Below are 23766 nucleotides of genomic sequence, written 5' to 3' on the forward strand. Positions count from 1 at the left end.
GCAGAGACGACGTTTATCTTGTGTCCGAGATAAAGTGCGGCAAGATTGAGATTTTTCCTTTGTGGCGAAACAATCAAGGATTTCGACTCGGCTTTCGGATTTTTCTCCAGTCTACACAATATTTGTTTGATCCCAACGATCCCGGCTATAAAACAGATAGCATCTCAATATGACGAGCACTCAACAAGAGACCTCATTATAGTAATTGATTTCCCCAAAAAGGGAATATCAACCACCACTCGATTGTTTAACGGCCTCGGAAGTTTCAGACGCGGTCAGCCACATTGTCAAAACATATCCAAACCAGCACGCCTTGATATATAAACCCCACGAGGGGTGAAAAGTCGATAGAGAACGTCTTGGTCTTGAACCTCGATGGTGAGCCTTCTTCCTTCCTCCCTCTCGCCCTCTTTTGCTCATTGATGTACATCTCCTCACTACCCTCCTCACTTTGTTACTTCATTTCACCCGATGGTACGCCTCCTTCCTCTTGACTTTTCTCCTTTATTCACCGACCCACGTCGTTCCTTCTCTTTAGTACGAACAGACGACAAAACCACGACCACCCACACACCGCAACAAAACGTCGAACCGCTACCCACCTCTCACGTTCATCTTCCTACACAGCAGCATCCCACCAAAGATCGCCCGTAGGAAGCTCTGGTTCCACCAACGTGTTGTACGGTGTAAGGCCCAGAAGGACGCAGGGAAACTCGAGAAGACCCGGCGAGCCTGAAGTTGTGCCGACGCAAGTCCTCGCTCCCAACATACAGCGAGTCGTGCACCTCCCATAGCGCAGTTAAAACTCCCTGTTCCAGAAATGGATAGGATGGGGCTGCTTGATATTGTGGAGCGGGAGGGCAGTTTACTGTGACAGGTCACCCTCCCGGGCGATGGAATCAAAAGAAGGAGCTCTACGAAAGTAGGGATCTGGACGTAGATTAGGCGCGTCTGTGAGGTGTGTGCGCGTGCGTTGTTCCCGACGGTACGATGCCGAAGAAGCTGCGAAGGAGATTTGGTCTTGGTCTTGCGAAAGGTAGCGGGGATTGAGGGGTAACTAGATACAGACTTATGTTGTATTCGCGTGCGTAGTCGGTCCTCATGTAGCTGGCTAACATTTGCTTTCGCAGGTCTTTCATCTTCGACTTTGCCTCGGCATGCTTTTCCCCAGGGTTTTTGACGAGTTTTCCCTGGGGTTTTTAACGCAGCCGCAGGATTTATTAGTGTAGACGACGCCGTCGCATGTATTTTTTTGCTCCTTTGTCGACCTGAGTGGTCTCATTGCACCGTTGTAATCAAAAATCGATTCGATCTCGTCAATCTGCGACCATCATGTAAGTTGCGACATGCTGATAGACGTTGATATAGAAGATCACGTCGAAAATCGCACTGCTTTGTCTCGACTTGTGATAATAACAAGAAGATATTCAACCTATGATTGCATTGATTTGCAGGAGAGAGAAAACCCGCATATAATCAGACAAAGTCAGCAACATATTAAAAACAAACAAAACAGCGCACTCCTCCGGTCCAAATGGGCGCATTCATAAATCCGTTCTCGCCAAAATTGCATACTCAAACCAACCAAACGGCATGGCTCCCACCAATCATCCTTTCATGTAACCTCGTCTTGATACTGTCATGATACTCATCGTCGCCATGATTATCACTTTCAATCGGCTCTGGCCACTGTGCGACAAGATGTACACCCCGCGTTCCCCACCCACCCCATTCTAAAACCTTAACACCTCCAATAGCGTGAAGCTTGTTAGCATGAGCGGCACTTGTTTCATCATCATCCGTTAGAAGGATCCAAACGCCTTGGTCTTCTTCTTGCCATAGACCTTCTTCTTTGTCTCCTTTAGATCCAAATTCAGTTGTGTTTAATTGATCTTGAAGAGGGACTTGATTATAAGGTCGAGTTTCGAGATTGTCTTCATCGTCGAAATCCCCAACATTCTCGTCGTCTTCATCAAGACCACCACCTCCGACAACCAAGACCCGCCGAGAAACGGTGGGTACCTTCCGCTTCGTTAACAAATCAATCGCATTTGCTTTCCCTCCCGAACTCGGAGTTTCATATCTGATAATGGACTCCGCATGGTAATCCCTACCATCTGGAGATCCACCATCCGCGAAATAGCCATTCTCGTCTATAGCGAAGATGGATAACCAACCGCGTGTAGCAGGTGTCCTTCCTCTCGTGGTTGTGAAAAGTGCGTAAGGAGAAGGATGAGCAGGCGTCGCAGGCGTTAACATTAACGTATCGCCACGGAATTCGTTGGGGGACGTTCTTTGAAGATGGGAAGGAAGGAGGGAGCGTGAAGATATGAATTTGAGGGAAGGAATAGATAACAGCGGTGTAGTGATCTCATAGAGGTCAACAATATTGGCTATAGACGGGAGTCAATAACTTGGGAGAAGCGAATGGGAGGGTAAAAGACGCACTGTGTTCCGTGACACAGTAGAGAATTTTGCCATTAGGATGAACCTTGACATGGCGTGGACCATCGTGAGCATCGGGACCTCGAGGGGAGGGGGATGAGCCCAGGTGAGTCAGTGAGCCGGAACTGACGTCCCGAGAGTATATCTCAATGGTGTCGGTTCCGAGCACCGGTACGAATGTCAAGGAATACGAAGGTGTGGATGTCGATTCTATTCCATGTGAACCATATCGCTATAATGAGGGATGTGAGGAGATGGTGCTCGGGCACAGCTGAGCAACTCACGAGAGCCACACGAGTTTTGTCGGCTTTTGGCAGGTCTTCTTCAGGAATGAACAAAACTTGCTGGGTTTTCTCTCCAAAGCTGTTTGTATGCTCGTCAACGAGGTGAACTTCTCCTGTTGGTCCTCCGACAGAATAGATGTGAGTAAAAGGTGGTGGAATGTCGATATAGGACGAGATGGCAGCTGGAAACAATGTGAACATACGAGTTTCAGAGCATGAGGAACCAACATACTTATGGGGACAGTATGAAGATGAGAGAGACGCCAGGGTTGAGAATCATTGCGTGTGAGAGCCCAGCTTTGGAGAGAAGGAGGCTCGGTCCAGGTCGTGGTGAATATCCGATCTTTGTGTTGGTTTGTGGCGAGATACTGGTGGGGGCCGAGAGTAGAGAGGGTCTGGACGTGGTGTATGGACTTGTGGACGGGGTCAAAGGCGAGGAGAAAGAGCGAAAGCGAGCGGAAAGAGCCCGAGACGAAGTGGAAAGTGGTCATCTCAAGTGTGACGCATCACTTCACTTTCTTACTTGAATACCCTACCTCCCTCTTTTCTTTTCTTGCCATGGAGCGGTACGCGTTTCCAAATTTATCTGCACACCTCTACTGATCATTTCTGCCGCTGACAGCTACGCAAAAATCGAAAAAATTGGTGCGTCCTCAGCTTCCAGATGCTCAGCAAGGGATGGGTTCTCAAATGCATCCTTGCGTTTTATTTAGGTGAAGGTGAGTATGGGTTTGAGGTATCACTCTCCCCGCTTAGCGACTCATCCTTCGTCGTCTTTCCAAAGGGACTTATGGTGTTGTATACAAGGCTCGGGATTCGAATAATGGGCAGATCGTAGCATTGAAGAAAATCAGGCTGGAAGCGGAAGACGAGGGTGTGCCTAGTACCGCCATACGCGAAATCAGTCTGCTAAAGGAACTCAAGGACGACAATGTGGTCAAGTAGGTCTTTCTTCCGTCCCTTTTGTCCCCCCGTACACCGTCGTTTCGTGTCCCAACTCCACTCAGTTGGGTGGCGGTACCTCACTATCTGGGCGCCCATCATTCTAATCATATCGGTATCCACCACTGATTCATAATGCAGACTCCTTGATATAGTTCACGCCGACCAAAAGCTGTATCTCGTATTTGAATTTCTGGACGTCGACTTGAAAAGATACATAGAGACGAGCCGACCGCTCAAAATGGACATTGTCAAGGTCTGTTACGTTGCCTTGTTCTCTTCACACATTTTGAATTGCGATCAAACCCAATTTATTTTTTATTTTGGTACCATCACGTGATCGTGCTCTGACATTCGCCTGTTCACAGAAATTCTGCCACCAGCTGAACAAGGGGCTGTTGTACTGCCACGCGCATAGAGTTCTTCACCGTGATTTGAAACCGCAGAATCTTCTCATAGACAAGAATGATAACCTCAAATTGGCCGACTTTGGTCTAGCCAGAGCCTTCGGTATTCCAATGAGGACTTATACCCACGAGGTCTGCGAGGTTTATATTACTCCTTCCGTCTACTGAACCCATTCTAGGTCGTCACATTATGGTATAGGGCACCAGAAGTTCTTCTCGGCTCGCGCCACTACTCTACCTCAATCGACATGTGGTCCGTTGGATGCATCTTCGCAGAAATGGCGATGCAAGGCCATCCTTTATTCCCCGGTGACTCTGAAATTGACCAGATATTCCGAATCTTCAGGTCTGTATTCTCCTTTTACTTGTTCTGTGACGCATATATTTTACTCGTTTTGGGCACTTGACTGTTACATCGTATAGATTACTCGGAACACCTAACGAAGAAGTCTGGCCTGGCGTCAGCACTCTTCCGGATTACAAGCCTTCTTTCCCTCAATGGTCAAAGAAAGAAGTAGGAGAGGCTGTAACACAACTGGATGCAGTCGGGCTAGATTTGGTCAAGCAGATGTTGGCATATGATACTGCGAAACGCATATCCGGTTAGTTCACCCCTTTGACTATTCTGTGGCGAAGGCTTATCTTTCAACTTTCAGCGAAACGCGCACTCATTCATAAATACTTTGAGGGGTACACGTCTTATTAACTCGAGTTCATGATCACCAGTTCAGTTAGAAGGCAGGCGTCTTCTCACCTTGCATTCAGTTGTTCTTCTGTATCATGCTGACTTGCCAGTTTTAATATGCAATCTTTTGTCGTACACTCATACTCGCATTTCAATTCAGATATAATGTTATCCAAAGCGGTGCAATTTGTGATTCCCGAGTTTTGTGCTGTTGGAAGTCGAGTACTGTATAAAAGGCCTCGTGGCGTAGTAGTTGTACACTGTCCGCAATGGCGAAGATTCGCAAAGCATCACTTCATGGACTACAACGGTGCGATTGAACGACTCCGGTCATCAAACTGACAAAGAAATCCATCTGGTAAATCCTGCGGTTGCGTTGAGGAAGCTCGTCCGAAAGGCATGAGGATCGCCGTGCTTTTCGGGTGGTACCATGTCAGATAAGCCACTTCGTATTAAAACTTGTGCGGTTGTGATGATATTCTCTCCGGGCACAAGATATCAGTCAAAGACTCGACCTCTGGCACGGCTGTTGAAAGCCAGTAGGATCTAGCAAATCCATAGAGTTCAACCCAGTTTATACATACATCTCTGCCGGCAAAATATACATATTGTGGCTCCGATACATACTACATAATTCACTGATTACTACCCAAGAGAGGCAGTTTCGCAGCTTTGAGGTCAGCGTTAATCTCATCCAGATGGTCCATAAATTCAGCCTTATACATCTGTGGTTCATGTTCTACGCCAAATCAATCAGCCAAGTCATCCAGCTATCAATATGTATCAAAACGTACCTTGTTTAGTCCCACAACGATTCATCGCATACTCGGTGATAGAGAACGGCATGCTAGATTCAACCAAGAAGCCTGGCAGTAATTGTCAGTCGCTAAAGGAGCAATTTCAAACATATACTATCTTTACCAAGAACACCTTTGTGAACAAATTCTGGTGTAAGTGGTTGTTCCGTGGCTGCCTTCCATACATCGTATGGCACTTGAAGACATGTTTAAACGCATAGCCGGCGGTTGAAGGGTTGGATTACCTACCTCCGTGAGGGCAGAAATCTGTTGTGAAGCTAGCGCCACCTGGAATATTGAGGTTCCGGGTTTGTTATATTTCTGATAACCAATACAGAGTCGAACGCACCAGAGTGGATATCAGCAAATGAACCCTTGATAAGACCAATGAATTCGACCGAAGAATTACGGTGGTAGTACTTCGAAAATGTCAGGAAATCCACATCACTCAACCAAAAAAGGGGGCAACACTAACAGGCGGACGGAAGGTATTGGTGGCAATATCCCATCTTTCACCAAAGATCACGAAATCAATAAGGGGTGCATTATTGTGCTTTGACTTCGCAGTCAAGACACAGAAACAGGAAGGGTCCATGTGATCTTTGGAAATACTACCGACAAAAATGAATTTCTCCATCGCGTATTTGTAGGGAACGTAGCTAAGCTCGTATTAGTCACAAGGTCAGTCAAACCAGACGAAGAACGTACTTTCCATGCCACGCTACGACATCGAAAGGTGTATGTTCTTGGTGACAAGCGTGCAGCTGACCAGAAAGCCTACGCACCATTGAGTATTGAGACTTTGCCAAAGGGGAGAACTGAACTCACTTGTAGACGATCTCCCAAGAACTTTGGTCAATGTCGAAGCAAGCCACCGGAGTCTCGAAATCTCTACGATTCGCTAGACCGTTCCCTCCCAAAGGTCCAAGTTCAGGTAACTCAAAGTGTGAACCGAATATCTCCTGTATATCTATTTGGTAAAGAATCAGGAAAACCCACTTCAGAAGAATGGCGGTATACCACTTACATCCACGGGATGGACCATCAGGAAGAATAACCTTGAATTTCATTCCGCGTTGAATCACACATAATTCACCCGGCCGAACCATCATCCTAAACAAAAAATCAGCATAACATCACACATACCCTCAACGCACAACACCCACTTTCCGAATTCCGTTTGTATATCCAATCGACCCTGCTGCGGCAAAATCAACATATCCCCATCCCCATTACAGAACGCTCTTTTATCCATAGACTTGTTCGCAAGGTACATATGAATAGCCGAACCTTCTCTCAAAGTGGGATCACCATTCCCCGCAATCGTCTTCAAACCTTCCGCCCAGTCAAATTTTTGAGTATCCGCTGGCAATTTGAACGGCGACCAAGTCAACTGAGTAGGGCTGATATGTATATTCTTGTTCGTAGATAGGAAATTTGATTCAAGCTTATAGAGTATCGGCAAATATCAAGATCTGATCTGAAAGCAAGTCATTACGACGTACATCGGAATTATCAGGCAACCTTGTGAACCCTTGGTGAGCAACGGACGGCCTGATACGATAAAACCATCTAAACGAGCAACAGTCAGAATCCAAAGGCCCCTTCCTACAATACCAGACCACCCACGCAAGTCTGTTTTCGGCCCGAGGTGCAACAAAGGATGCCCCAGTCATCTGTTAGACGGATATGACGTCATGAAAATCACGAGAAACATGTACACAGACCACGTACCCCTTCATTGTAAAGACCATACCTGTTCTTCTGGGGATTATTCTGGCCTTCGGGTAGCACACCTGGCCTGAAGACGGTTTAAATTATATCCTGAGAGACAGAAGGTAAATGTGGCTTACAATGCCTCACTAGCAAAGGAGTTGCCGAAGCCCACTTGGTATCTATAAGGATCCTTTTCAGTGGGCTGAGTAGAGAAAGCTGATTGAGCGGTAGCGCCCGAGGTGATTTGAGGCATTGCGAAAGAATGAGTGTCTTACAGGAAGTTGTGGTTCTTATATGCAGCTTAGGATAAATTATCGGGGTATATGTTTCTCGAGGAATAATTATTGCAGCATTCTACTGTGATCAGATGAAGTCGCATGTGTGCCTACTGAAACTGTCTCCTAATTAGAGGGGTCAAAGTTAAGAGGGGTCAAAGAGTGCGCGCCTCGTACTTAGATAATATACATTATCCAAAGTTCAGTCTGCCGCTTCCGTAGCCGAAAATACAGGACGAGACCAGCTTCAGAGGGAACGGCTACGCACGGGTACAACCAAATCTTGTCCGTAGAATTTTATGAACGTAAAGCAAACATTCTTACAGGGCTCGATAGCTATAAGGAGGGGACTGGATGCCGAATTGGATCATTTAAAGAAAAAGTTACTCATTTAGCCGCCTCGCGATCGACACTAAAACGATCTCGTCGGGGAGCCGCGTAGACAAGAGCTCGAGTGGTCCAATAATGATCATCGATCCATACTCGAGTACAATGAAGCCGGAATCTTTTGTTTTTGAAAAATGTTACGGGCTTCAAAGCGAAACATCGGCCTCGTCGACAATGTTTCGTGACACGCCTGCAGCATTCAATAACAATTCAATTGCGGTACTACCGAAGCCCCAAAAGTCCCTACCTTAAACCTGAGCCTGATCACGAGGCCAGAGTCTGATACCGGTGACACGCGGAGCCATTTTAACCCGAGAGAGAATACAGACAAAGTTTGACTTTATGAAAGGACTTTTGGAGGTTTGTATCTGGGTGTTGCTGGAGTCTTGAGGCTGTATCCGGCACTATGCCACACGTTTCGGGTCCGTAAAATTGATATTTTGCTTCCGAGCAGAAAATTCGAAACTCGGGGAATGATCATGAGGGAATATTTGGCGGTCCCTGTACGATGTTACTGGTCGACCGTGGTAAAAATGCAAATAGATTTCAAGAATCCAGATACCCATATATAGTAAAGGTCTTAATATTTGTTTTACGGTATTTGTCAGTCGCTCGGGCTTCGGCTCGGAGGTATTGTTTGCAAGTCCCTTTCCGACATAAATCCCCTGTTTCGAAACTACTTATCTATGATAGATCTGGTGCTCTTCGCCACCTCCCACTGGAGTATCATTCTGACGCCGTCCACTCCACTCTCTACGTCTTGAAACCCAGATTTCGCGGCGATGCCTTCGGTGCTGTGGTTCGTAGCATTTCCTCAAGAGCTACTTGACCATATCATCGAGCTGGCGAAAGACGATCGATCCACCCTTTACAACCTATGCCTCGTATCACGTGCAATTTGCCTTACCGCCCAACGGTACCTGTATCGACAAGTTGCTCTAGGAGGGGTCAGAATCAAGGGGAAAGGGTGTAATAGATGGAGCTTGAATAACCTCGTTAACCGCGCCTTTTTTTCGACTCTCGTAAAGACTCAACACCTTGCCCTTCACGTACGAGATTTGTATTTCAGACCTGACGTTGGTGATGGAGGGGCAAGTGATGGGACGAGTCCCTGGAGGCTATTTCACCAAGCTTTGCGTCAAATGATCAACTTGAAGCGTTTACAAATAACCTTGATGACGAGCGACCAAGCGTCATCTCGTATCTTGGAGGCTTTGGGTGATCACACTTTCCAATTGGAAGCCTTCAGTTGGATGGATTATCGGTTCAAAATGGCTGCTAATGAGTCCGAAACATTCGTCTCATTCCTTCTCTCCCAGCCCAAACTACTGGCATTGAACATCTTGGCAGAATCCCTGCATCTTGAATTACCCGAAAGGAGTTGTCCTAATCTATCAACGTTCGTCGGTACCTTCGCACACGCGCTCAGAGTCCTACGCATTCGCCCCATTACAAACTTCGTCTGGACTGCACCGTTTGGTTCGAAACCGCGCCCTTACATGACTGTCTTCATGAAGGCATCATTCTCGAAACTGCGAGTCCTTATTTTACACGACCACGTTCCAGTCGAACTGGATTATCGTGCAGATTTGATGAACTGCTTTCAATCTCTTGAAGCGCTCCATATCTCCCTCTCGCCGAATTCTGTGTATCAACCTGGGTCCATTTGCATACTCGCTGTGAGTGATCAACTCAGTCTCTTTCGATGTCATAATAAAAGGCTGGCATCAGGAAGCTACAGACTACCTGTTAGATCTTCCTGTGCTGAAAAGTTTACGCATGGTTGCATTAACCGGGATAATTTTCGGTCAATGGCAAAGGGTCATGTCCGATTTCGACTCATTTGCCACCGTTGACACGTTTATCACGAGATTTTTTGACACCCACCCAAGTCTAGAGCGTTTCTACACTAACGAACTACATGCCCCAACTCATTATCAGCGTTGGAAAAGGAGAGAGGTATATCCGACTGACGTGGAAAGAGGTGACCTCGAGGATTTTTACCAAGTATTGGGATTTGATTGTAGCCTGATTTGCGGACATGCGACCTATGGTCGAGATATCTGGGTCTAATGTTCTTCCTTAAATTTGGTGCACTTTTGCTGTAGTATTATTAACGGGATTGTAACTTGTAGATAAGTTTGTATGAATAAGTTATAACTTTATTGAACGTTCGTGTGGTGTGTTTGGTCGGGACAAATAAATTACCGAATCCACGTAAATAATATACGTTGCATGACTTGCATCTTGACTCATAGTCACCATGATACTGGCATAGCACTTCCCAACACAATCTCTGCCGTCTATTGCAAGATGATACCGCGAATACCTACCTGGTCTATATGCAACTCATTGCTCACATCCAAACCAACTGCCATATTTAAAACCAATCTTCATCGAATATAGACCGCAACAGAATACCACTTTTTCATATAGGACAGCGACACCCCGAAACTTCATGTTTGGCGAGCACGAGTCTGAAAGTCCTCGCGTTCCATCGCCTTGGGATTCTTTGATATCGAGCCCTCGTTCTCTCTCTCCTTCCAAGTCCGGCGGCCCCTCTACGGAGAATGTTTCCCTGTCTGTTTCTCCCAGATATCTCTCCCCTTCACCCTTACTCCTTCCTCGACTCGTCCCAGAAAATGATCTGGGCAACATCGAATATAAACTTCAGCTTCTCAATCCTTCCCCCGCACGCTTCACTCGTCTCGTGACTCAACTCAAGTGGCGCTTATTGGAGGGCGGTGGTCAAGCCTACTATGAGCTCGGAGTGGCCGACTCTGGCGATTTAGTTGGCCTTGAGAGGGAAGAACTGGAATCCAGCTTGGATACGTTGGAAATGATGGCAGGCGAGATTGGCGCCAGCGTCATTGTCGTCAAAGAAATAGAAGTGCCAGCAGACTTGGCAGCGCGGTATGATGAGGACGCCCGAAACAGTGGGCAATATAACTCTTGGGGCGACGCAAGGGGGAAAAGGCCCGGGAAGGGACATAGGGGATTGATAAATGGTCTTGATGACTCTGGTGACTCGACCGCTGCTTCTACCGTATCAATTCCAACCCGCAACGATATGGAAGCTGGATATGAATTTGTCGTCACCGACGACGAGTACGACAGCTCGCTACTATGTCCTACGCCGTCGGCCAGCAACGCTGATTTTGCGGGCATTACGGCAGTGTTCACCATGGACCCAGAGTTAGACTCTGAAGCTACCGAGGCTGCCTATATATCAGAACTCGAAGATGACAAGCTGGTGCTACCTCCTCAGTTTGTCATTGACCTCGAGATCTCTTCGGTATATAAACCGCGACCTATGCGGAAACGATTTCACCATATTCATCCTGGACATCATCATCATCATGCAAAGGGGTCAAAACATTCAAAAGCCGAACAAGGAAAGAAAGGAAAGGAGAAACGTCATAACAACCACGCTCAGAAAGAGCATCATATCACAATTGAAGGTTCACCAAATTTCGAAAACAAGGCCACGACGAGAAGGCAAGCTAGGGACCGTAGACGTGAAGAAAAGAAGCAAAGACTTCTTGCGCTTGCTACTCAAGGCGTCGCCGAGGTGGCGAATGGTGGCCTTAAAGCATTATTTGATGAACACGGATTAGAATCTGCCGCTCCTAAATCCGTAGGCGATGTTGAAGCTCATACGGAGGCGCTTGTGGAGGAGCTAGGGGCACTACACGTTGGGGCTGTACCTTCGCTGAGACTCTCAGAGCCTACCTCTACAACACAGGCTAGTACGTTGACGAACAATACTAATGCGACAGTGACGGTCCAGGCGGGTTCCATAATTGCGGATTCCGCAGTTCATCCTTCCGCTGAAGTTGGGCTGGACTCCGTTGGAAATGGCGAGGTTGGTGATGGAGAAGTAGAGGATGACGATGATTTGTTGATTTCCCCAGCCATCCCGACTGCAACATCGAGGTTTGTTGATGATGAAGATGGAAAACCAGGTGTACGATTGATTGTCGAAGTTCTGGTGGTCAGAAAGATGTCTTTGGAAGAAGGATATCTGGATTTCGAGGGCTTTTCGTTTGTATGAAAATGCCCGTTATTTACAAGTAATATTTTCTCTGTTATGTATGTAAACTTATGTTGTACTTATTGTTAGTGTGAAGATAGGCTATTGATCATCTGTTGTTTCTATATACCGCAGCAATTAGTATGGATCGAACCCCCGGTTTGATTTTGTCCAGAGTCTTTGCTACGACCTATGTTACCCGGTTACCACTACCATGCACTAATGCTTTTACCGCCTAAACGTGACACAAGACGGGTCAAGTGAAACGGTCCCTATTATCCATTACTACGCAGTACACAACGAAAATCTGAAGCAGGATTAATAGATACATATTGAATTATAGGTTACACCGGCAAAAGGACGGGACACAAAGTTTTGAGCTCATTGCTCAAGCGTCGATAAGTAAAGTTTGTTCGATGAGTTTCTTAGCAATCTCATCGCGTGGCATGATCGAATAACCGAAAGGAAGAGGATGACTATGAAACAAATCGATCTGAGTCTTCCAATAAAACCTAAAAAAAAGAATTTGGCCTACCAAATCATCCCGGAAGAAAATTTGGCTTCGGGTTTTACTATATTCCCATTTCTATCTCGACCAGGGTTGATATCGAAGGCAGCGAGAATAGACGCGACAGTTATCCAAAGTTGTCCTTCGGCAACGAAACGTCCAGGACAGATTCTACGACCATAACCGAAAGCCGTAGATAATGGATCATTTGGTGAAAACTGTTGACCGTCTGGTTTATTCATAAATCGTTCTGGGTTGAAACGCATAGGATCTGGGAAATTTCCAGGGTCATGGAGGATTGTCCTAAGGATATGGAACTTTATGTGAGAATCTACGAGAAGAATGTTCCTTTAATGAATGACAAGGGGAATCGTACCAGGTGTTTCCCATTATAAGAGTTCCTGCGGGAATGAAATAGCCCCTGAAGACATCATTCTCTGTCGCCATATGTGGTAGACCTTCGGATATTAATCAGAATTTATTTCTTACTTGTGATCCGCTACGACGGAAACTCACCTAGAGGCGCGACAGGGTTCCACCTTGATTAAGGATGTAAGAATCATGATGAAAGCAGTACTGTGTGATAGCAACAATACCTGAGAGTTTCCTTCGCAATAGCAGTGATATACGGCAGTGTATCGCGATCTGTGAAATCAGGCAATCTCCCTCGTCCGATGACACGATCTAATTCTTCACGAGCTTTTCTCAGAACCTCTGGATATAGAAGCATCGCCAAGAAGAAAGACGACAGAGACGAAACGCTCTACGCCACAATCATCAATTACTGCGATCATTCAAGATAGACGCAAGTGCAACTTACACTCTCTGCACCCGCTAAGTACATCAGGTGAAAAAAACACAAATTAACGACACGTCAATCTCAAAACGAACTGAGCTCACCGGCATAGGCAAGTCCTGCGCAATTCCTGATCTGTTCCATTTCTTCGTCCTTGTTCTCTTTATGTTCGAGATCAGTAACCAGATTGGTGACGAAACACTGTTTGGCAGTTCCAGAACTCTGCAATGATAAGTGTATATGTAAAGCGAATAGTGTTGCTATGAACATGAGAACTTACAAGTGATTTCAATACCTTTTTAAATGGCGCATCACGCATCTCCATCACTGCATTTCTCCAGAATCGAGCCTTGCTTTGAAATCCAGCACCTGGCATCCAGGATCTATCAATCACCGCGGTCAACATTAGAATTCAAAGTACAACAAGGCGCGAAGATCGGACTCACGGTACATATTTCACTAAATTCAAATATCAATCAATCATTATTCCCTCAAGAGAATGGAATCGCGCGCACAGCTAGGGATGATGTCTACCATGAAAGCTCCTGGATTAGCTGCCCTTGCCATTCCGTCCAGCGCAATCTCAGCGACTGAGATATACCTATCGTCTTTAGGAGAAACGTCGATACCATAGACGACTCCCATAATGACACTGGCAGCATTACTTTTGTGATCATTATTAGAAACGTGGCTTCAGTCTCAGAAACACTGTGAATTCTTACTGTCTAAGATGGTTGATAAGATCTTGAGGTTCTTCCTGAATCAGTCGTAACAATTCATGCGCCGACCTGAGCTGGACGGGCCTATGAATAGGAGCAACAGATTGCTGGAATTGGCGGTGAAACATTTTGCGATGATTCTTCCATCGTTCACCTAACCGGTATGAAGTAAACTGAATAACCGCCTAAGAAAATATCCATATCCGCAACTCACCATACCGCATATGGCCGAAACTCCAATGCCAGCCCATCCTATCAAGGAACGAAACACTAATGTAACTTGCTCAAACTCAGGGAAAGGCAAACGCAAAACTTACAAATCGTTAATCATGGGCGATTCATGACGATCAGAATAGTTGGCAGAACGTTTCTCAAAGAGTTCGTTCGCGGTCTGGAAGTCATTAACTATGAGCACGTTGACACCAAGGGCGCTGAGAAACACGAGGTCCCCTGCATGATTCCAATACACAAAACACACGTTCACATCATGTCAACTTTTCATAATGATAAGAGACCTTTCAAGAAACCCACCATATTTCTGAGCCATCCCTAAATACGCCGCACTTTCATTCTCTCTTGCAAAGTCGAGCATGTTCCCAATGATCGGCAAGCGTTTCGGTCCAGGAGGGAATGGCAATCCTTTTGGATTATCCCGTCGACGGATCCACCACTTCCATAGCAGATTGCAAAGAAGCAAGACCAAGAAAAAATACATCCCCAAAGAAACTCGAGTTTGACGACCAACAAAATCTTGTGTGGCAGATAGTAGAGCGTTCATCGTAGAAACCATCTGCAGAAAGGATAAATAGTTGTAGGAATCAAGGAGTGACAAGGTAGTCGTCTGGTCCGGTTTTTAAGTGTCTCAGAAGGCATCCTGGACTAAAAACACACATAAATGATCAGGCCAAGATCCCATCTGAATCGAAAAAAGAGTATAAAACACGACCTGAGATCGAAAAGCGGGATGGATGGCCTGCAGCCAGCCCCGAACTCGCATATTCGAAGCAAATTGTTGAACTTCGTGATCCAATCTAGGAGCCCCGGTAATTGTTTTCTTGAAAACCATGCTAAACCTTTCCCGAAACTTAGTTTTTAGTCAAGAACCCACCAACGCCACCAATGTGCGGCATCTCATGGGAATGCAGTTGAATGTCCAAAGTAAGAAAACTGAATCGCGATCACACACCGAGACAAAGTGGCGCCGCGGCTTAAAACATCCCCATGCGGTAACTTCATCCTCCCATCCCTCTCTACACAAAAAAAAACACAACAACAACAAAAAGAATTTCTTTTGTTCAAAAGCGTTCATAAATAGACCAAGAACGAATGACTCCACTCAAGTACTCCACAGAAGGTGAACTCGCATTAAACGGCCGCGGATCGAGACCCCGTTCAAACAGGAAGTCTCCAAGACCGGCATCTACAGCATCAATCATGGGTGCTATATGTATATGCGGACTTCTCTTGCAATCAATGAAACGAGGAAACCCTGTAGCGCCGCTAACCAAAAAGCTGTACCGAGCTGGTTTCTCGCCCCAATCAGCCTCCCATAATCCATGTGGTTGTGGTTTCCACTTTTGCCACTTCTCAAACATAGGCAAGCTTATATAAAAAAGCCCGGTGGCGTTGGGCATTCGGACTATCAGTAGAAGCGAAAATATCGGACCTTTCAGCAAGATGAGCTGCTGTACATCCCTAATCTATATAAGGCTCAGACGACCAGCACGACCTCTCGAGGGCTCCAAATGTTCATTTACCACTGACAACAATCCCGATATTACTTATGTATAATAACGACTACACGAACACATGCACCCACACGAGGCAAACTCCCAAAAAGAAAACGCGACTATTAAAGACGCATGTCACCCCCTCTTACATACTATACAAAACCGAAAAAAAAAAAGATTTATGTCCTTCCAAGTATCTCTGTCGAAGCTTCCACCAAATCCACCGTACACACATCCGAAATCGGTATATACTGCTTCGTAATCATTTTAATCGTTTCTTGAGCTACAAGTCCTCCAATAAGCGCTGCAGTATTCGGTAGATCCGAGTTTGGCGTTCGCGCACTACATCATGTCATAATACACACATTTAGGATAAGGTAATAAAAAAACCCCGGGGAAAAACGTACATTTCTCCGGCCATGTCTTCGAATTCTGTTGGGAGAGACACTCCTGATGGTAATAGTGAACGTGCTTCCTGCGAGATGTCTTCGACTGTATAAGATGGGATTTCACCAGGAGGAGAAGGGGATTTAGAAGCTAAAGAAGAAGCTGCTGAAAGAGCCAGATGTATAGCAAGCGCTTTCGGAGAAGAAGCCAAAGCATTCTCTATTCGTCGTCGTAGACGTTCAAACCTTTCAAATTCAATGATTACATATTAAAAAATGTTGCTTACCAAGTTTAGCAGAATCCCTATCAATAGAATTCCACGATGAAGTACGAATGACTCTTATCGCATGTGCATTTCTAACAAACGTATCGATCATATCATCGTCGATCTTGACGTTGGGTGAGATGAAACTCTTGAATATAGCCTTTTCTTGTTCGGCTTGTTCTTTATACAATTTTTGAAGAGTGATGTATGCTTCGGTGCTGGCTTTCATGTCCGGTAGCATGCTCGTCAAAGGCAATGTGTAGGGTGGTTGCGCAGCGAACTTTTTGAGAGCAGCGACGAGGTGGAAGAACGGCGGGGCTTGGAATAAGATATGAGTCGCGACATCTGTGGAAAAAGTAAAAAAAAGCTTACACATGGCATCTAAAGTCTGTAATTTGGGATCGTCGAATAGTTGGGCTATTTCGCTTGGAACTTTGGTTTCGAGGAAGGAGCGATACGCTTGACTTGCTGCCTCATCAAAGTTTTCCTCGTCCGATTTGTGTTTCATTTGAAGAACGGAATCTTTATAGGCATTTCGCTCCACTGTCCCTCGGGGAGGTATACCATCATGCTGAGAGAAATCTGATTACGAATACAACTTGTATAGACTGAGGAGGAACACGTACTTCCTGATTCCATTTCTCCATTGCTTTGATGAGGATATATACATAAGGAACGTGACCATGTTCAGTCGGGTCAAGGGCTTCCAAGTCGAGGGATTGAGCATATTGTAGAAGTGCAGGGAAGGGCTTGTCGATCCGCAATGACGGACGGTCATCCGAATGGGATTCAATGACTATATATGATGTCAGTCCATGCGTCTTAAACATGCAATTAAAAAAACTGACCCGTATGCTCATGTTGCTGTATGAAAAACTCTGCAAGGAACCCCGCGGACCGAACGACAACCAATGGAGGAGCATCTTCATCCTCCCAAAGAAGCTGTGACAATGTCTCGAGCTGTGATTGGGGAAGATTGTGCGCGATAACGAGAGTATACTTGAAGAGTTCACTCTTCCCAGCAGCGAGTAAGTCTTCAACGGACCTAGTATCGGCATAGCCCCGGACCCCATCATTGAGTTCGCCGAGCAATCGGACAGCCTCTTGTGCTCTCGATTTGCCTATACTATGAGGACCCTCCAAAAAGAAATTGTTTCCTGCATCTGCTGGAGTGACGATCGCGTCATCGAGGATGGTGAAAGCGCCTATACCGGGAAGAACGAGGTTTTTGAGAATGCTAGTACAGGTTGCGGCGGACGATGCAACGAGAATATGCGCGGATTCGAGAGCAGCTTGACCGGTGGCGGCCCAGAGCCGAAGTTGACGATCATACCTGCGGGTTTTGCTGTCTGGTGCGCTGTAATACCGACTCGGAAAGGTGATCGTCGCATTTGCGGATGGAACTTACTCGGAAGTAATTGCGGTGGTCGCCTGTTCTATGTTCTGGGTCTCTAGAGACATGACGGTTTAGATCAATTGTGTTTCTAATTTGGGTAATCCCGTCCACAGTTGCCGGAAAGGCACAACTCGGCAGAGGATTGGAGTGGCAACGTGGAGCAGGTCACTTGCTTTGTTCATCGTCGTCATTCATGGCAAGTATTCACAAGATGTCAGTGCAGAGCATAAAGCCACGCATGTACCGCGTGATGGATTCCGGGAGTCGTAAGCAGTGACGTATGCAGGTGTTGCGATGATGAAATTCAAGTTAATTAGCGGGCCTCCGAGAAAAGTCTATTCTGCAGTTATCGATGAGACTGTGACTTCAAAAACGGCAACATGCTCGTGCCTCCCGCGTGCTCTCTGATACAAAAAGATGGACGATGGTCATCTTCACTGTCACTCTCCCCTATTTTGATCCTCCGTTACCAGGTAAGGCCGCTCCTCCCCTTCTCTTCCTCCTACCAAGCCTCCCCACCCAGACCAGAGCTGTGCTCCATGGCCTACGCGACGATCGTTCCCGATGACTCCGAGAACACTGCTCCTTCTCCCCCACAGAACTTGCCATCCTACATCTATCTCGGTCTCTATGACTTCATGACCGATACCGATGCCTCCGTGGGCGAATGGCCACCGGAACGACTCAGCTGGAGACTCATTCCTTCCCTATCTGCAACTGCCCCAGTCCAGGGACACCAGATCTTTGGTATTCACCACGACGACAACTCCACCGTCTCCCCCGACAATGAGTTCCTTGACGATCCCATGGAATCCATCCGCGCCTTCATCCGACTTCCCGTCCAAATCACCAAATCCTACGACGCCCTCTTCCACCAAATCCAAACTCTCAGCCAAAATTACATCGTAGATGCCGTAGACGACGGCTGGCAGGAATGGGAGTGGGTGTACAATGTTTTCGAGACGCTTGAAGTGTTGGAATTCCTCGACGATCGTATCACGAATGACTGGCAGTATAACAATAAACCGAAGATGGAAATCTTCAAGGAGAAGATTTTGAAACTGGCAAAAGAAGTTCATGATAGAGATGGTCCGCCGGAGACGCGCGTCATCGACTTTCCCTTCAGCCCCTAGCGGCGGCACCTCGAGTTGACTTGTGACTTATTCCCCCCTTGCCCAATATACCACTGCGCTTCAGTCGTCGTTTACATTATTCATATCAGTTCTAGTTCATTAACTTACGATAGCCAAGCCTATTGCATACATACACAATTGTTCTAGAAAAAAAAATGTGTAGTTTGTAGATGTAACGTTATCCCCGTTCCGTGATCGTGGGTGATCATGATCTCGATCACAAAAAATTGAAAAACTTCCCTTTCGACAAATGGCCACCGATGTCCGACAATACGGCGAACTCAGCACCCAACTTCTCTTAGAATCCCGTAGATCCACACAAACAGACACTTTACTCAAATACAACGACTCCCTCGTCCGTTCCATCATCCGCGAACAACGCGACCTCGAAAAATCACTTCTTGCTCAAATCTCTAAAACACCTGATGACGGAACACCTCCACCTGCAGTTATCCTTTTACAAACAGCCATCTTACGAAACAAACGATGTTTACTCGCTTATCACTCTCATCGTCTTGATCGATTAAGAGATCTTTATTGGAATGTCGGTGGTGCATTACCTCATATTTTGGGAGATCCTGATATGAGAAGTAAATTGAGTCCACATGAAGTGGATTATTTGAGAAGTTATCATTCGTCGGCTATGGATTTTCGTGGAGAATTTTCGAATGAGTTGGATATTATGGCTACTATTACTGTGCCGCCGAAGGAGTTACATGTGTCGGTGAGGGTTGTGAGGGATTGTGGTGTGATTCAGACGGAGTTGGGGGCGATTGATTTTAGGAAGGGTCAGAGGTTTATGGTGAGGAGAGCGGATATTGAACATTTGATTGTGCAAGGTTATTTGGAGGAGGTTTTGGGTCCGTGAACATTTTTGTGTGAGTTCTTCCTACTTTTCTTGTAAGAATTTTGATTGAGATGGTTGTCTCTCTTAAGCCTTCGTGAAAGTGTTTCGGAGCTCTGATTTTTTGGAAATATCATCTATGGCGACACCTACTTGAAAAGCTTGTTACACATCCCCAGAATACTTACTCGCGTCGACCAAGGCTCATATGGTTACAACAGACCACTCGGTTTCGATAAACCAATCAACAATATATGCAACGGAGCTATCGCACTGACAAATCCTGCGACTGCGTTAAAAATCCCTGGATAAAAGCATGGCGAGAGAAAGTCGAAGGTGAAGGAGGCGAAAGCAAACGTTAGCCAACTACAGAAATACCGACTACGCGCAGATACACAACAACTTGTGTCTGTCTACCTACCCCGCATCCACAGTTACATAGAACCGAATCTCCTTTGCAACTTCCTCCGTTCCGATTCGCGTCGGCAAGACTACAGGCTCGTCGAGTCTTTCGAGTTGTCCCTGCGTCCTTCTGGGTTTTGCTGTCGGTGTCAGAATCGTGGTGGATCTGCCGTCAGTTCGCCCATGTCGGTGTACCAAGGACAAATAGAGAAGAAGGAAGTGTATCGTTGGGCGATATTGACTAGCGGAAGACAAAAGTAATGAGGAGATTGCGTCAGTGAACGAAGGAGGAAGAGATGGAGGAATGCAGAAGGCTCAATATTGTTGTCGAAGATCAAGGTGCTCTCAATTTGTCTACACCCCTCGCATGGTTTACATCTAGTCGTGTTGGTTTGAGTATGTTTGACGATGGGCAGACGGCGCCAGAGACATCGAGGTCATTAAACAATCGAGTGGTAGTTGATATTCCCTTTCAAGAAAATCAATTGCTATATACGGTCTTGTTGAATGTTTTGAACTTTGAAGACCCCTCGCTGAAATACCTCAATACGTTTACACAAATAGAGTCAGACCTCTCTCTTTTCAAACGGTTATATGTGCTATCTTTTGCGCCACGGCGAAGAGAATGATGGTGGGCATTATGGGCATTATGTCAGAATGGCAGTCCACCTTAGGCCCACTTCTGTTTGAACCACATCTCTCATTGTCAACGAACCATTAATTTTCTGATTTTTTCAATATGCCCATGTTTGATAGAGCAAGTAACGTCATCGTCCACAACGGTACTTTTATGGACATCGGTCAAGTTGTTCATGGCCAAAGAGGTAAGTACAGTCCTCAAGCATTCACTATGACGCATCAGTGACCATCGATATCATGCTGAAGGAATCGACATTTTGCGCGAAGCTTCCATTCCAGAGGCTGCATATGACTCCGAGGCACGTCACCCTGCACCATCATGCTTTCCTGGAACGCGTACACAGTATATCGAAGACATCATCCAGTGGGCCACTTCGGATGACGCAACTTTTCCCATACATTGGGTTAAGGGTCCAGCTGGGGTCGGGAAGTCGGCGGTTGCCCAGACAAGTAGCGAACGACTCAAAGAGTCGGGTCAGCTTGGTGCGGCATTCTTCTTTGGTGGCGCTGGTGGATATGACCGGCCGCACACTCGCCTATTCACATCGGTAGCCTACCAACTCTCCACGGAGCTCCCAGATTACCATGAAATCATTGACCGAGTGGTCTCTCATGACAGGACACTCATCGCGAAGAATATGTCGTCACAGTTCAACTCGCTCATTGTAAATCCTCTGAGAGAGCTGCAAGCGAGAGGCAAGCAAGTGGAGAGGAGGGCGATAATAATTGACGGGTTGGATGAGTGCGAGAATGTGGATGCGCAGTGCGAACTCATCAAGATCATTGCGGAGTCTTCGCATAACCGTGCTACTCCCTTTCGCTGGGCCTTCTTCAGCCGTCCCGAGCCACACATTGAAGCCATGTTCTCCGAGGCCAGCGTTTCTTCTATTTGTCGCACAGCTGTTCTTCAAATTTCTCGAACCGTCGATGGAGAGATCGAGAGTTACCTGAGGGGTGGGTTCGACAATATTGTCCGGCGTCGTAATATATCGATGCCTTCACCATGGCCGACGGACAAGGATATCAGAAAAGTAGTGGAAGCGTCGGCGGGTCTGTTCATCTACGCAGCCACTGTCCTTCGATTTGTCGAAAATTCTCGGTCTTTGCGTTTGGAAGAGCCGCTGGAAACTGTTCTCAATATCATCTCTGAACGTCATACTATCTCGGGTACACCAACCCTTTTCGCCGATATAGATGTGTTGTACACTCTTATCATGCAGCGTGTTCCCAGCGGAGTACTTCCATCTGTGCTGCTTCTTTTCTCGAATATGCTTCTTCATGGATACGCTGGTCTTTGGAGTGCGATGGAGGAAGGAAATTGCCTAGGATTCTCTGAAGTGGAGTTCAGGAGCTTGTGCAACCATGTCCGAGCTGTCGTGTGTTATCATGACATTACACCACTGCCTGCCTTTGGCAATTCCTTCAATGTCACCCGCCCCTTCGAAGTTGCAGATTATGAAATCAAACGTCTCCTGGAAGAGAAAGGCCGGAAGGCAGGAGGGCTCGTGTCATTTTATCACAGATCTTTCCGGGACTTCCTATGTGATCCTTCTCGATCGGGCGCCTTCTGTGTCACTACTCCAGAGATGCACGCAAAGTTGTTCAATCATCATCACCAGAGTCATCATGACTATTCACGCAGTTTCGTAATTCGCGGCACTGGTGAGCTTCAACGTGTAATGCACTTTTACAAATTGTGATGAATTAAACGTTTTCCAGACCTAGAACTAGCCCCTGGCGTTCCTAGTTCTGCTGCGTCGCTTGTTTGGCCCTATCCTGGTCCCTCCAACGAGCTCGCGAATTCCCATCTCAAAGCCTTCGTTTTCAATCACATCTTCACATCACTATTTTCGTTGCTCAATACCAATAACTTGGAACCGAAGCTGGCAAAAAAGATTTTGGAAGTTGACCATCGTACAGCAATAGTCAACCGGTCTAGACTTCTTTCGGAACCTTTGTCCAGCTCTTATGTTTATGGTACTTATGGTATGTTAAGGGTCGTTCGCGGAACTATTTTCCGATATGTGCCAACCGTGGTATTTGATGACTTTGATTTGAAATTGTTCAAACAGGTGAGTTTGATTTTCGTGAGGCATGAAGCCATATACGTTGCCATATCCTCACTGACCGGATCATCCAGAGAGTCAAGCATCGCGCCAAACTAAACCTCATTCGACCATATTACCTCACCTCTCTCTCAAAATGCAAGTCTTATTTCATGCGGCGTCCATCCAGCGATGGATCTAATTCCGGATTGTATATTCTTGGGCAAGGAACGAAATCATTCTTTTGGTACTGGGAGATCAATCTCAAAGCCAGGTGTTTTTTCGAGTTTGAGACATGCGACCTTTCGGAGGCAAGCAGGATACATCGAAAAGAAAAAGATAATCTCTTGGACTTCTTCTTGAAGGGCGAACGCCCACATCTGGATTAGAGGTCGCTGGAGGGGCGTGATGTTGTAATATATCAACGGCGAGGGCGATTTCGAAGTCAACTACATATTCAAATTCTTTCACCCTGCAAAAATGAATAACACCAACTCACGGGAGAAATCTATAACGAGAGGGAAAGGGGGGCCCAGACCATCCCAATCCACAATATCCAGCAGTCTCCATCGTATTCAATTCTGGAACAGAGAGTAGGGATTGCGCATGTGGAGGTGCACAACTCGCTCGCTGTCAAGAGCGAGGACTACGCGTTGGCACTATGTAATTCAGACTCGCCGGTGCTTCTCGAGCAATCCCTGATTCCTTCTGGGCCGACACCGTACAACACGATGGTAGACCCAAAGCTTCCTATAGGTGATCTTTGGTGGTATGCTGCTTTGTAGGAAGATGAACGTGAGGGGCGGCTAGTGGTTCGACACTTTGGCGCGACGTCTAGCAGGTGCTGATGGAATCGTGGTTTTGTCGTCTGTACGTCAATGCTAATGACTGCCAATGACTGAAGAAGAAATGAGGAAGGAAGGAGGAAGGA

General features: G+C 46.4%; 10 protein-coding genes across 10 annotated transcripts; 5 read left to right on the top strand and 5 right to left on the bottom strand.

Annotated features, from left to right (window-relative positions):
* Positions 1-1575: 1575 nt before the first annotated feature.
* AGABI2DRAFT_122056 (hypothetical protein) lies at positions 1576-3220 on the bottom strand (the record flags this gene model as incomplete). Its single annotated transcript, XM_006456068.1, has 4 exons — positions 1576-2393; positions 2449-2677; positions 2730-2911; positions 2962-3220. The coding sequence occupies 4 exons, from the start codon at positions 3218-3220 to the stop codon at positions 1576-1578; spliced, it is 1488 nt and encodes a 495-aa protein (XP_006456131.1).
* Positions 3221-3261: 41 nt separating this feature from the next.
* AGABI2DRAFT_195370 (hypothetical protein) lies at positions 3262-5066 on the top strand. The gene is made up of 8 exons (XM_006456069.1): positions 3262-3295; positions 3352-3377; positions 3511-3670; positions 3813-3927; positions 4040-4210; positions 4258-4424; positions 4502-4680; positions 4735-5066. The coding sequence occupies exons 1-8, from the start codon at positions 3288-3290 to the stop codon at positions 4782-4784; spliced, it is 876 nt and encodes a 291-aa protein (XP_006456132.1). The 5' UTR covers positions 3262-3287; the 3' UTR covers positions 4785-5066.
* A 344-nt stretch (positions 5067-5410) lies between these two features.
* On the bottom strand, positions 5411-7529 carry AGABI2DRAFT_227930 (hypothetical protein; the record flags this gene model as incomplete). Its single annotated transcript, XM_006456070.1, has 14 exons — positions 5411-5502; positions 5558-5629; positions 5685-5756; positions 5810-5848; positions 5910-5979; positions 6036-6219; positions 6269-6337; positions 6389-6530; positions 6588-6673; positions 6727-7007; positions 7066-7132; positions 7190-7236; positions 7295-7361; positions 7414-7529. Coding segments are annotated over 14 exons (1404 nt in total), but the record flags the coding sequence as incomplete, so codon positions are not given.
* Positions 7530-8509: 980 nt separating this feature from the next.
* On the bottom strand, positions 8510-9419 carry AGABI2DRAFT_195371 (hypothetical protein). Its single transcript, XM_006456071.1, has 2 exons — positions 8931-9419; positions 8510-8876 (listed from the first exon to the last, which is right to left on the bottom strand). Exon 1 carries the CDS (start codon positions 9386-9388, stop codon positions 9197-9199), a length of 192 nt encoding a protein of 63 aa, XP_006456134.1. The 5' UTR covers positions 9389-9419; the 3' UTR covers positions 8510-8876; positions 8931-9196.
* A 782-nt stretch (positions 9420-10201) lies between these two features.
* Positions 10202-12065, top strand: AGABI2DRAFT_180882 (hypothetical protein). Its single transcript, XM_006456072.1, has one exon. The coding sequence runs from the start codon at positions 10397-10399 to the stop codon at positions 11990-11992; it is 1596 nt and encodes a 531-aa protein (XP_006456135.1). The 5' UTR covers positions 10202-10396; the 3' UTR covers positions 11993-12065.
* A 215-nt stretch (positions 12066-12280) lies between these two features.
* Positions 12281-14801, bottom strand: AGABI2DRAFT_227934 (hypothetical protein). The gene is made up of 14 exons (XM_006456073.1): positions 14526-14801; positions 14361-14444; positions 14209-14277; positions 13998-14148; positions 13791-13939; positions 13722-13734; positions 13556-13658; positions 13380-13497; positions 13300-13313; positions 13076-13242; positions 12996-13018; positions 12856-12937; positions 12507-12782; positions 12281-12447 (listed from the first exon to the last, which is right to left on the bottom strand). Exons 1-14 carry the CDS (start codon positions 14782-14784, stop codon positions 12360-12362), a joined length of 1596 nt encoding a protein of 531 aa, XP_006456136.1. The 5' UTR covers positions 14785-14801; the 3' UTR covers positions 12281-12359.
* A 1102-nt stretch (positions 14802-15903) lies between these two features.
* Positions 15904-17927, bottom strand: AGABI2DRAFT_188186 (hypothetical protein; the record flags this gene model as incomplete). Its single annotated transcript, XM_006456074.1, has 7 exons — positions 17785-17927; positions 17225-17733; positions 17003-17172; positions 16749-16947; positions 16398-16694; positions 16132-16330; positions 15904-16066 (listed from the first exon to the last, which is right to left on the bottom strand). The coding sequence occupies exons 1-7, from the start codon at positions 17835-17837 to the stop codon at positions 15904-15906; spliced, it is 1590 nt and encodes a 529-aa protein (XP_006456137.1). The 5' UTR covers positions 17838-17927.
* Positions 17928-18199: 272 nt separating this feature from the next.
* AGABI2DRAFT_195373 (hypothetical protein) lies at positions 18200-19066 on the top strand. The gene is made up of 2 exons (XM_006456075.1): positions 18200-18245; positions 18296-19066. Exon 2 carries the CDS (start codon positions 18312-18314, stop codon positions 18903-18905), a length of 594 nt encoding a protein of 197 aa, XP_006456138.1. The 5' UTR covers positions 18200-18245; positions 18296-18311; the 3' UTR covers positions 18906-19066.
* Positions 19067-19155: 89 nt separating this feature from the next.
* Positions 19156-19773, top strand: AGABI2DRAFT_77155 (hypothetical protein; the record flags this gene model as incomplete). The annotated part of the gene is made up of 1 exon (XM_006456076.1): positions 19156-19773. One exon carries the CDS (start codon positions 19156-19158, stop codon positions 19771-19773), a length of 618 nt encoding a protein of 205 aa, XP_006456139.1.
* A 1085-nt stretch (positions 19774-20858) lies between these two features.
* Positions 20859-23351, top strand: AGABI2DRAFT_180885 (hypothetical protein). The gene is made up of 4 exons (XM_006456077.1): positions 20859-20975; positions 21037-22452; positions 22510-22862; positions 22931-23351. Exons 1-4 carry the CDS (start codon positions 20891-20893, stop codon positions 23222-23224), a joined length of 2148 nt encoding a protein of 715 aa, XP_006456140.1. The 5' UTR covers positions 20859-20890; the 3' UTR covers positions 23225-23351.
* The last annotated feature ends 415 nt before the right edge of the window (positions 23352-23766 follow it).

This window comes from Agaricus bisporus (assembly GCF_000300575.1).
Source record: "Agaricus bisporus var. bisporus H97 unplaced genomic scaffold AGABI2scaffold_12, whole genome shotgun sequence".
Taxonomy (NCBI): Eukaryota; Fungi; Basidiomycota; class Agaricomycetes; order Agaricales; family Agaricaceae; genus Agaricus; species Agaricus bisporus.